At 42.3% G+C, this 12,623-nt stretch overlaps 1 protein-coding gene across 2 annotated transcripts in view; it reads right to left on the bottom strand.

The window, feature by feature from the left end:
- Window positions 1-12,200, bottom strand: part of LOC118234153 (upstream-binding protein 1-like) — a 45,220-nt gene extending 33,020 nt beyond the window's left edge. Inside the window, exon 1 of one of the 2 annotated variants that reach the window (XM_035430549.1) lies at window positions 11,308-12,200. In XM_035430549.1, coding sequence (XP_035286440.1) covers window positions 11,308-11,423 — 116 coding nt within the window. In that variant the 5' untranslated portion in view covers window positions 11,424-12,200. The remainder of the gene's footprint in view (window positions 1-11,307) is intronic. The other variant, XM_035430538.1, reaches the window with a different exon arrangement.
- Between the last annotated feature and the right edge of the window lie 423 nt (window positions 12,201-12,623).

Consider the following 12,623-nt stretch of genomic DNA (forward strand, 5'->3'; position numbering starts at 1 on the left):
GCAGCATTCTTTGACGAAAAGATTGCAGACATCCGCACCTCCTTTGCCCCCTCTGCGTCCTCCGCCCCCTCTGCGTCCTCCGCCCCCTCTGCGTCCTCTGCCCCCTGTTTCTCCACATTTTCTCTCCTCTCAGACACTGAAGTCTCCCAGCTTCTGCTCACCCACCGCCCTACCACCTGCGCCCTCGACCCTATCCCCTCATCTCTCCTTCAAGCAATCACACCAGACATCCTCCCCTTTGTCGCCTCCCTCGTGAACTCATCCCTATCTTCTGGATGTTTCCCCTCATCCTTCAAGAAGGCCCACATCACCCCGCTGCTGAAGAAACCCACACTAGATCCTTCAGTCATTCAGAACTACCGCCCGGTATCTCTCCTCCCTTTCCTATCCAAAACACTCGAACGTGCTGCATCTAACCAGCTCTCTGCTTATTTCTCTGAGAACAACCTGCTTGATCCCCACCAGTCTGGCTTCAGGCCTGGCCACTCGACTGAGACTGCACTCCTCTCGGTCAGTGAGTCACTCCATGCCGCACGAGCAGCCTCCCTCTCCTCTGTCCTGATTCTCCTAGACCTCTCCGCTGCATTTGACACTGTGGACCACTCTACCCTCCTGTCCTCCCTGGCAGCAACAGGGATCCGCGGCACAGTCCTTGACTGGATTGAGTCCTACCTCTCTGACCGCTCCTTCCAGGTTGCCTGGGCGGGTAAGGTATCACCACCCCGTCCCCTCACCACCGGAGTTCCCCAGGGCTCAGTCCTTGGTCCCCTTCTCTTCTCCATGTACACCAGATCCCTTGGCCCTGTAATATCTGCCCATGGCTTGTCCTATCATTCCTATGCCGACGACACGCAACTCTTTCTCTCCTTCTCCCCATCGGACACACAGGTCCCCGCCCGCATCTCCGCTTGCCTGAGGGACATACAGAGCTGGATGGACAATCACCACCTGAAGCTCAACCCGGGAAAGACGGAGCTAATCTTTATTCCTGCTCTATCCTCTCCCCTCCTCGACTTTTCCATTTCCTTAGGGGACACCGTAGTGACATCATCACCCTGCGCCAAGAATCTCGGAGTGATGATGGACAACAGGCTGTCCCTCTCCAACAACATTGCAGCAGTAACCCGGGCATGCAGATTTTTCCTATACAACATCCGCAGAATCCGCCCCTTTCTCACCACCTACTCAACCCAGCTCCTGGTCCAAGCAATGGTTCTATCCCGCCTGGACTACTGCAACTCTCTTCTGGCTGGACTACCGGCATCTGCCACCAGACCCCTGCAGCTCATTCAGAATGCTGCGGCTCGTCTGGTCTTCAACCTCCCCAGACACTCCCACGTAACTCCCCTGCTCACTACCCTCCACTGGCTGCCTGTTATAGCTCGCATCAAATTCAAAACATTGGTTCTAGCATACCAGGCAGTCAAGGGATCAGCCCCAGCATACCTTCAAAAGATATTCAAACCCTACATGCCAGCCAGATCCCTCCGTTCTGCTACCTCAGGACGCCTAGCACCTCCCCCTCTTCGCACCTGCACTTCCAGAACACGTCTCCTCTCTGTTCTGGCCCCACGATGGTGGAATGACCTCCCTGTGGAGGTCAGAACAGCTGAGACTGTGACCCTTTTCAAACGACGACTGAAGACCCACCTCTTCAGGCTGCACCTCTCCCCATCCCTTCCCCCCCTGTAAATGACTAAACTTAGGGTTGTAACTAGGCAGCTGTTTAATAGGTGACTTAGTTGATGCGCCAGTCTTAACGACTACTTGTATTTTTATTTATTTTTATTTTTCCATAGATTGCGTTGTTGCCGTTCTCGTTGTTAGTGTCAATCAGTTTAACCACCAGGGTCCAGGTTGAACTATGCGGTTGTTCCCTGTACTTGGACCGGTACTTCTCTCTAGGGGTTTCGTCATACTTGTTCCTGGTTATGGTTATACACTTTGTTGTACGTCGCTCTGGATAAGAGCGTCTGCCAAATGCCTGTAATGTAATGTAATGTAATGTAATGTAAGAAAGATTACCCTTGCTCCAGTGGTTTTAAACTTCTTAATTACCAACTGGAAATTAGAAAGTGGTACATTTCCATTTGTATTTGTTTGTGACCATCAGGTGATGGATGGCACATAATGAACTTTACATGTGCATGTTACTTCATTTTAATACCCCTGTGAAAAAAGGATGCCTGGGAGGCCACAAGTTCCCCAAGACTGAGATTAAGTTAAAAAAAGTAACATGTTAAGGCAGATTTGTTTTTGTTAGATTTAGGATTGAGATGCATATCCTTTTTGAAAAATATATATTACTTGCTAAACAAAATCTTTTTCTTTCAGCAACTATTAGCATAAAGGAAAATTAATTCTCAAATTATTTTGAGCAATCTCATTAGCTGCATTGTTTATTTTAAACAGACTTCTTTACTCAACTTAGGGTGTGGATATCAATGGTATGAATGGTATAATTTTGGACAGCTTGTAAATCAGAAATAAATGAAAATTAAAGAAATCTTCCCCAGACTTGTGACATGAACCACAGTAAATTACCTGTGCAGATTTATGACAACTAATGAACTACAACCTTGTAGTCTGCTCATAGAATACCTCATCCTGATTAGTTGGCTTTTACTTTGATGTGTACTGAGTCTTTTAAATTAAAAGTTCCCTATAAACATCAGATTGTGATATGAAAAACACTGGACAGCTTGTAAAGTACATTTCCTTGAACATGAGTCTGTTAGTAACAGACTGCCCAAAATCCATTTACTAAACACAATTTAAAAAAGCACAATTTATATACATCATCACATGGATGTTGTTTATTTACAAGACATTAAGAAAAAATTTGATGAATTTGCTTGTAGTTCAGAAAGAAAAAATAAAATTGAGGCGTAGCCTCACGCAGTACACATTTTTACATTTGAAACAAACCCCAATAAATAGCAGAATTGGCAGACACTGATGCGGAGATATTGCATATGAGAATCGGCCTAGAATATCCTCATCAGTGTACCCCTAGTTTGAGTGCCTGTACTGTGATGCCAATATAAGGGGGATACACATGCAAGCATGTACTAGGCTATATGAGAAGCTTCACATATAGGCTAGAGGCCAGCCAATATTCAAAATACCAATACATGTGAATCAGCAAAACTAACAGACAAATTTATGTTTACTCAAATATTTATGCTCACTCCAATCCATTATCTCCCACATACAGAAGAAGACTGTGTGACAGAATCTGCATTCTCATTCCTAAGTAGAAAGCTAAACTGAGATTGGCCAAAAGAGTCAAATGCAAAAAAAGGCATTTCAGTTTGCCCATGCAAAGCATTCCCAATGAAGGAATTTGTTAGCACAAGGATATTATTTCACTGTGAGGATCTTTCTGAGCCAAGTGTCTCCCACCAGAAGCACCTGTAGGGGTAACAGGCCAACTGTAACCCCACTGTGCTCCATTCCAGGGATCTCTATGCAACCCCAGGCTGCACAGGCTAAGCCACTCCCCCCCCCCTCAGTTCTGGCCAATGAGGACATGTCCGCTTGCCCACATTTCAGGCACAGCTGCCACTATGAATGGATAGTGCATACCAGACCTGGAATAAATACAATTCTAAATATTCTTGGAGAAAATTACAACTATTATTAAACATATAGGCTATATATAGCCTAATCAAAAAGTACATACGGTGCAATTATGCAGGCTACTGTTTGTGACTAACTGAAAATATTTTGAATACCGATTCAAAACAAATTTCTCAAAAGCAAAATATTTATATAGCTGTAATATATTGAAATTATTTTTGTCTTAATTATTACCCAGAATTCAAAGGTTTAAACGTCTTGTTAACGTTTTTGCTGCTAATGAGATCCCCTCAACCATCCTGTAGTAACTGTGCTCATGAACTATTGTGGAACCACCAAATATATTACAATTTTTCTCCATATTTTTCAAATTTCAACTCATCAGCACTTACATACTTTCAAATATCAATAAATAAACAATAATTTTTGAACAACAAGCATTTGTTTTGTTGAACATATTCACTTAAATACTTGAACTATCTGAAAGAGTTGGTTATCACAAATTACAGATGCAATTATTCTGGCTGAGGTATGATGGATTCACTTCCTGCTGACCTTGAAAGAAACTAATGGATAATTTGGCTCAGTTCCCATACAGCTGCCAATGCTGATAGGTTATAAAAAGATAAATGAGGAGTAACCATTTCCTCCTGCCGTCCACTCATGCAATTCAGCTCAACCCAGAACACAGTTGATCCAGCTCACCAGCTTAGGCACACAGATGCACTCCTTAAAGGTTTATTCCATGTTAATGATGAAATACGCTAAGGCTACATGCATAACACTTCCACAGCGCATTACAAAGCAGGCCTAATCATACGAAACTGTCCTAATCATATCTGAATGATGATACACTAGAGTGTCATTTTTTTAATTTTTTTTTTTTTACTTTCTGCAGAATACAAGAAATGGATTTGAACCTTGTCCAGGGGTTTCAGTGCCATATCAGCTTGACCCTCTCAGGGGTCTGAACACCACGGCAACAGGAATCCCTTCTAGTGGTCTAATCTCCTTGGCAACATCAACAGCAACATGAACCCTTTTCAGTGGTCTCATCTCCATAGCAACAGGGGTCTGGTCTACATACATCAACAGCAACATGAACCCTTTTCAGTGGTCTGATCTCTGTAATCCACAGTCGCATGGACTCTTTCCAGTGATTGCAACTCAATGGCAATGGGTTCATTGGTTCATAACCATTTTCAGTGATTGCATCTCCATACCAATGAGAATATTTTCCAGTGGTCCCATCTCCATAGCAATGAAAGTTATTTCCAATGGTATTGTTTCCATAACAACACAAACGCTTTTCAGAACTGTGGCTCCATAGCAGGAGATAGGCTAATAGCTGGACAGTTCATGTAAATTTGGCAACATCATTCCCTTGAAGTTTCAGATTTTCCTTGCACTTTCCACAAATAAAAGTACTATGAAAGAAGGATATTTGGTGCATACTTTTTTAGATTTTAGTCACTACTTTCTGAGATTAAAGTACCTATTGTGTGACAAGGGTTTAGGGAGACAGCTCACATTAATCGTGGAACATTGCAAAAGGTCCAGAAAGGGGACTAGAGAAATCAGACTACATGACATAAGATTAAGACTGAACACACTAAAATTATTATGGTGAGATGTGTGGCAGAGCTCACAGAGCAGCCAACTCTTGGCCATATGCGATTCTCCAAATGCGGAAAGGGGGCCGGATCCCCAGCGTGACCCTCTATATGGTACCCTCTCTCTTTTCAGCCTGAACCTGCCTCAATGAATGCAAAGGTGAACTGCCTCCTCTCCTTTAAAAAATGAAGATTTTAAATTAGTACCAAACAATTTCTCAACAGATGCACAGTGCACTCGAAACAATAAATAGCTAAAGTGTCAAAACATTCAGCGAGGATGTAGAGGAAAGGGTACTGCAACCCGGATGCACTCCAAAGGAAGTCGCTTCTTTCAACTAGCCCACAAATTCCTTGAGAACGTTTGGATTTTAGATCCCAAGCAAGTCTGCTCACTTAACCTGACTAAACTCCCCCTGGAATTTATTCCAGCATTTTACAAGAAATGTTCTTCCAAAATTTGAAATAACAAATGTTTTGCACAAAAAAACACTGCAATGTTTTGGGGCTTCTTGGAGTAATAAGAAAATATTTCCAAAATATTGCATAAAAAGCAAAACAATACTTGTCTGTTGATGCCAAGCCTTTTCTTGTGGAAAGGTTTACACTAAGAATTGTCAAGCAATGACAGATGATACTGTTAAATAAAACTGACCATGATAAAATTCTATCACAAAGATTAAACCTGAAATTTTGATTTAATTTCCATTTCATTCCGTTTTAATCTATTTCATTGTCCACATTTACATGCACATCATAATTCCCATCTTATTCTGAATATTCCAGTTAAGATACAGCCCATGTTAATACCTTATTCCAAAAACAAAAACTTGGTTAGGAAAGAAAAGCCCATATTCCAAGTAACATAAGTTGCATATGCCAATAATAACCCGAAAGTGAAGACCATGTGAACACCTTTTCCCATTTATAACGGTCTCTGCATGCCTTTGCAAGGTGTCTGTTGATGTCAACCAGCTAGTTTACTATAAAATTGACGAGGTAAGCACGACCCTCACCTTCTGGACCGACAAGGAGACAGAAGTCTTAATTTTAAGTATTAAAGGAATTAGCTAAACGTTGTGCAATACATGGATTGGAGAGAAAAAATCAAAACAGCGATTTTTTTAAGGCTGCAGCAAACAAAATGAAAGATGCTGAGTTCATTCGAACCACAGAACAAAGTATGCACAGATAAAATACCCAGAAAGCAGTGCATTTTAAGTAGGGCTGTCAACATTAACACATTAACTCATGCAAATCATTTTGATTACAATTATTAATTACAGTAAAATTGTTAAACAGATGATGATAGATGGGAATCTGGTCATTCAGGCCTATAGGATGGGAGATGAGAAATCTGGACATACAGGCCTATAGGATGGGAGATGGGAAATCTGGTCATACAGGCCAATAGGACGGGAGATGGGAATCTGGTCAAAGAGCCCCACAGGATGAGAGACGGGAATCTGGTCATACAGGCCTATAGGATGGGAGATGGGAATGTGGTCATACAGGCCTATAGGATGGGAGATGGGAATCTGGTCAAAGAGCCCTACAGGATGGGAGACGGGAATCTGGCCATACAGGCCTATAGGATGGGAGATGGGAATCTGGTCATACAGGCCAATAGGATGGGAGATGGGAATCTGGTCAAAGAGCCCTATAGGATGGGAGACGGGAATCTGGTCATATAGGCCTATAGGATGGGAGATGGAAATCTGGTCATACAGGCCTATAGGATGGGAGATGGGAAATCTGGTCATACAAGCCTATAGGATGGGAGATGGGAATCTGGTCATACAGGCCTATAGGATGGGAGATGGGAATCTGGTCATACAGGCCTATAGGATGGGAGATGGGAAATCTGGTCATACAGGCCAATAGGACGGGAGATGGGAATCTGGTCAAAGAGCCCTACAGGATGGGAGATGGGAATGTGGTCATGCAGGCCTATAGGATGGGAGATGGGAATGTGGTCATACAGGCCTATAGGATGGGAGATGCGAATCTGGTCAAAGAGCCCTACAGGATGGGAGACGGGAATCTGGTCATACAGGCCTCTAGGATGGTAGATGGGAAATCAGGACAGATCTGCAATTATGTTTTAGAAGTTCAACGCATTTAATAAATTAATCATTAAAAATTTGTTTTAACATTTATAGCCCTCTAACGCAAAACAATACGAACTGTTCACACCCAGCAAATTTTAAACACAGCATCCACATGGAATGATTACTAAGATGACGGTGTCCTTTAGCACCGTCCGAAGAATACAAACAAAATATTCTGCTAACCATGCATACGCGAGTAAGACTGGGTTTTTCTTTTCATGACGCATGTAAACTGAGTAATCGGAATAGGACCAGAACCAGAATAAGGGTCATTATTTGGAATATGGTGTGCATGTAAATGTGGTCATGAGGGGGAAGGGTGGGGAGATAAACCTTTTCTTTATCAGTGGAGATAAAGTTAACTTTTGTTGCCTTGCAGATATTGTGGATTGCTACGGCCACTGATCTGTGAAGACTGTGCGTCTCCAAGCACACTCCTCATAAATATATCCCATTATTGGCCGACTTTTTATTTTGTGATGGCCGCGCTGATATTGTGTGTGCCACAGATGAGTCTATGTAGGGAAAACAATGCTAAGGCACAACACTAACAAATATGGTACTGCTACAAGCCTGCGGTTCTAATAATTACAATGAAAGCAGCACGTGTGGGAGCACTGCTGTCAATCATTAAGTAGTAACTGACTTATCATTATGGATGTGTGGGGAGGTGTAATGAGATAATTGTCTAACACATGCAGGCTCTACTGACCTCATGAGTGATAACATAAATGCATGCGAGAAAACTGCTGCAGAAAAAGTAGTGACCCTTGGTATAGCCTACTCGTCATTATGTAGGCTACATTAAGTAAAAATGTAATCTTGCGATCTCACAAATTCAAACAAAGTGTCCCTAACCTGTCCTGTCCTCAAAGCCACTAATACTGGCAATTCAGTGACCTGAGAGCAATACTTCCAGACTGTGCAGAAGTTTAGATACCTAATGATCCTGGAAACCCTGCATAAAACCAAACCTGAAGAACTGTAGAACCTACTGACTGCTGAGAAACAATCCTTTGGATATGTTTAAATCAAAACAATGCACAATGCAGTATTTGCCTCATGGACAGACAGGCATAGGCTACTCATTACTTTGATTAAAAAAACATGCCCAGGCAAGCTCCAGTAGTTCAGTTTGAAAGAGTTCCTAAAATACCCAACAGGTGTGATGAACAGAGTGCTGCCCGCTCCATTGAAGCTCCAGCAGCACCGGCTGATGACTCAGAGTGCACAGGCACTGTAAACTCCTCCGCTCAGCCATTGAACAGAGAGAACACAGCAAACAGGGAGGAACACAGACTCTAGGGATTACAACGCACGACTGAGGGGCTAACACAAACGACCAAATTACACTCATACCCTCAGCGCTATAGAAAGAACAAAGCCGCAGAACATAGCCTAAATATTACGCGTTTTTCAAACATTCTGGTTCCAGCGACCTCCTGTAATTAATCTCATGAGAAAATAGGGCTTAAATTTGAATATTTAGACATTTTTAAATGTCATTTCTGGTTTCTTTACTGGCCTGAGAGTTGAGAGTGTAATCGCATGTAGACCAATCTACACCAGGCTTGTAACCCCCATCTCAGCAAGTGTGCCCTTTTCTGCTTTTTACAGTCAAAAACGCTTACGATGTTTATTCCACCGTGACCACAGACAGCCTGTTCTTTGGTTCCAATGGGGACAGTGTTTCCAAGTAACCTAAGTTACGCTTGCTGCTAGGTGACTTGCCCACCCCCAGGTGTTGTGTCTGAGCATTCTATACTGCCATACACAGGTCAGCATCCATCACTGAATGGCGTGAATGCACCGGGCCTGAGACAGAGCACCAATATATGCCCGCTACTAATCACGCCTCTCCAACCACTGACAGGTGGGATCAGGATCAGCATCCATCCTTACAAACTTACTGAGAGTCTGCATCCATCACCGCTAGTGTAGGACTGGGCTAGCACAATGATTAAAAAAACTAACCTAAATCGTTTTTTGAGTACAATAATGATCATCGCCACCATGTGGTATATTGCCTGTCTTTTTTCTTTCATTCTACCTGATGCTGGAGTAAACACCCAAAAACTTCAGATCCCACGTGAAATGCTTCCAGGTAAGAAACATGACCATTGATATCTATTGGGTGTTGATAAGACAGCCAATTAGCAGCAAGCACGCACAGCTTCCATGTGATCATGTGATGTCTTTTTACCAATGACAAGGAAGCTGCAAGGCTTAGAGTCAGTTTGAACCAATTTCTAGAAGGATTGGTCCCTTAGTGGGAATCTGTACCCATTTCAATCTGTATTGGACAATTAATGTGAAGCTGCATTCATTTTCCCCAGCATCAGACCCTTACTGTGCATCCATTTCACATGGATCAGAACTCTGGAGGAGCCCTCAATGAAGACAACTCTGTGCAGCATGAACATATCCTCCTACGCAGAGTCATGCAGGTTATAAAGGGTCAGGGAGGGGTTAGACAGCTAAGGAAATAGACTTACCCACCCATGTTCAATGCACTACACAAAAACAAAACATCCCCCTTCAGATAAAGGTTTAAATAAACACCAAATGGCTAGGGAGAGTTTCCATTAATTTTTTTTTAAAGATATGTACTGCTTTATATCAGACGTGATTTCCTGTTCCAAAGAAACACACACAAAGGAAAAATGTAGCCAGCTGCATAAATGGCTTTGGGGTAGGGGGCACAATCTTGATTGAGAACACTTTTACAACAATGACGTGACCAAGTGGCTCAGTAAATACACTCAGGCTATAAGCAGTAAAACACTTCAAAGATTCAGTACATACAAATAACACCATATAGAACATTAAGCAGGCAGGGAGCACAGAGCAAGGTAATGAGAAAATCGATGATAATAGTTATATGAAGTGGTTAAAAAAATTTGGAAGAAAATTGGCAGCTCTACAAGTACTCAATTTTCAGAACTATTCACTATTCGTTTGTTCTAGTGTGCAGCAACAGCTGACTGGAAAGTTCTGATCCTAAACCTTAACTTAGTTTTAGTCAGGGAAAAAGAAAGTGAGGTGTTGGATCTGAGACTGTATGAAGATATGTAGAAAAAATCAGATCAGTGTGTTTGCAGTTTTCATAATAGCCTCTATTATCAGCCTAAAAAGCAGGGGCATTACACGCAATCCTTTTGTGTGTACCCTGTAAGCTCTTGAGTAAATAGGAACTATACTTTAAATGGCTTGTCAGTGCACAGTAATTTGTACCGTTACAACATTACTTTCTTAAGTTGAAGGCATTTTGTTACACGGCTAAGCAGAATCGAATAAAAGGTTTCAGTAATGGCAGAGCTCATTGGATGCCCATTTGGAATACATATTGCGGGCAGCATGGGGATCAGTAAACTGGTGAAACGTTGCGCCAACGAGCACAATGGTAACAGGCTTTATGACTAATCCCGCAATATTTTGTAACATGCAGTATGCATTCAAATTGACACACGTTTATTTTAAAATGTGCATTTAACAGAAAAACAATAGCTTTCCTTAGAGGATGCGCCCCAATTCTACCAACAGAAAAAAACTCAGAAGCATGAAAAAAAAAAACAAATATCAATGTGCTTCATAATAAACGTTGCGGCAGTAACAATAAGACATTCTGAAGATGCAACTGTACACAGTACTGATTAAATATTAATCCCACATTAAATTGTTACGACCATGCTTTCGGTTTGACCAGAAGTTACACCATGTCCCGAGGAACGCGAAACTCCGCAGTGACGGAATTCTAAGACCAGTCCTATGATCTTCACTTTGAGGAAGACTTGGTTTGCAGCCGACTTGCCAACTAGCTTAGCAACCACAATGAGAACACGAAGTAAGATAGCCAGCTACAGCCAACAGCCAGATTAACTATTCTTATGAAAGACAACGCTATTTTGCATGGTCGAAATGCGTAACTACACGTTACCATATCGCATATAGAAAAACGCTGCAATTGCATATCGAAGTTATATGACAACAATCATCCTAACCTCATGCTGTAGGCACCAGCCCCGAGCTCCTGCCCAATTCCTGACAGACTGGCATCGAAGTCATGCACAAGCCCAGATTCGATGGCTGCGTCATCCATCTTCAGTACCCATGCCATGGCTCCTAGCTCCTTCTCCTCTTGGTCTAAAGTTATGGTCGCCAGGGTTCCTCTTCAGTTAGAATGTTCAACTAACTAGGTTAAGTGGGAGATGTTACGTAAACCTAATCAAGCAAATAATTTGCACGCTTCTACAATGCAGCCCACCAGCTACTAATGTAGTTACAATCATAATTCTAAAGAAATAAAGCTAATCAGAAAAGACTCGAAAGATGAATTTTGTCAGCATAGCTAGCTAATGTATATGATGCACTGCATTAATAACAGCTAACTACACAAATAAAATGCCCTTTAAACACAGGAAATGAAGTACGTCATAGGAGTTTGCTAGAACTAGCAAACTAGCTAGTTCACGATGTATCTAGCTACAGATTCAGTGAGCTAACGATAGCTAACAATCTGACGATGTTGACAGGTGACACTGCGTGAACACACGCAAGGTTCCACTATGCCTGAACTAGCTAGCAAGTTTTCGCTCTATTACTCCTCTGCTCCGTCGCTCCTTCGAAACCTCTCTACCTTTCTCATTGCTACCTCAGCTAATGGGGTCTTCAGTCCCAGACAACCCCAGTCTTTCAGCGAAATCGAAAATATCTCCCAGCAAAAACCAAGTCTCTATTACCCCTTTAAGGGCAGCATTGGCCACGGCTTTGTAACCAGCCTCAACATGGCCTCCCACACTGCCAACACAAGCCTATCTATATCCGCAGGGCGGAGATGATGGCTAAAAACTGGAGCACCCATTCAGAGAAAACTGCTACTGCGCAGAGCGACAGTCTTCATCCAATAGACCATGGCTATAAGGTGAACCCTTAAAGTTATTGGGTCTGGGCGAAATGCAGACATTTTAGAGTGACGCATACTAAAGCCAATCGTAACAATTTGTTTCATGAATAACACGTTTTTATTGGATAAAATTTTAAAATTTCGGGGCGAACCTCATTTGTTGCTGGGGCAGGAAGCAGTGACTGATAAATATTGTAGACATATTTGGGTTGCTGTCCAACCCACTAACTTTTTTTATTAACCAACAGACATAAAATACAATATTACATTACAGTCAGATTGACGGAACAAATATCAATTGGGTGACCCCGCCTACGCGCGGCAGTTTGCAATTAGGCCTACATCATTGGCATAGTTGGAGCGGCACCAAAAGGAAATTTAATACAAACAGCATTAATTATTTTCACTTTCGGC

The sequence above is a fragment of the Anguilla anguilla genome, chromosome 1, assembly GCF_013347855.1.
Source record: "Anguilla anguilla isolate fAngAng1 chromosome 1, fAngAng1.pri, whole genome shotgun sequence".
Taxonomy (NCBI): domain Eukaryota; kingdom Metazoa; phylum Chordata; class Actinopteri; order Anguilliformes; family Anguillidae; genus Anguilla; species Anguilla anguilla.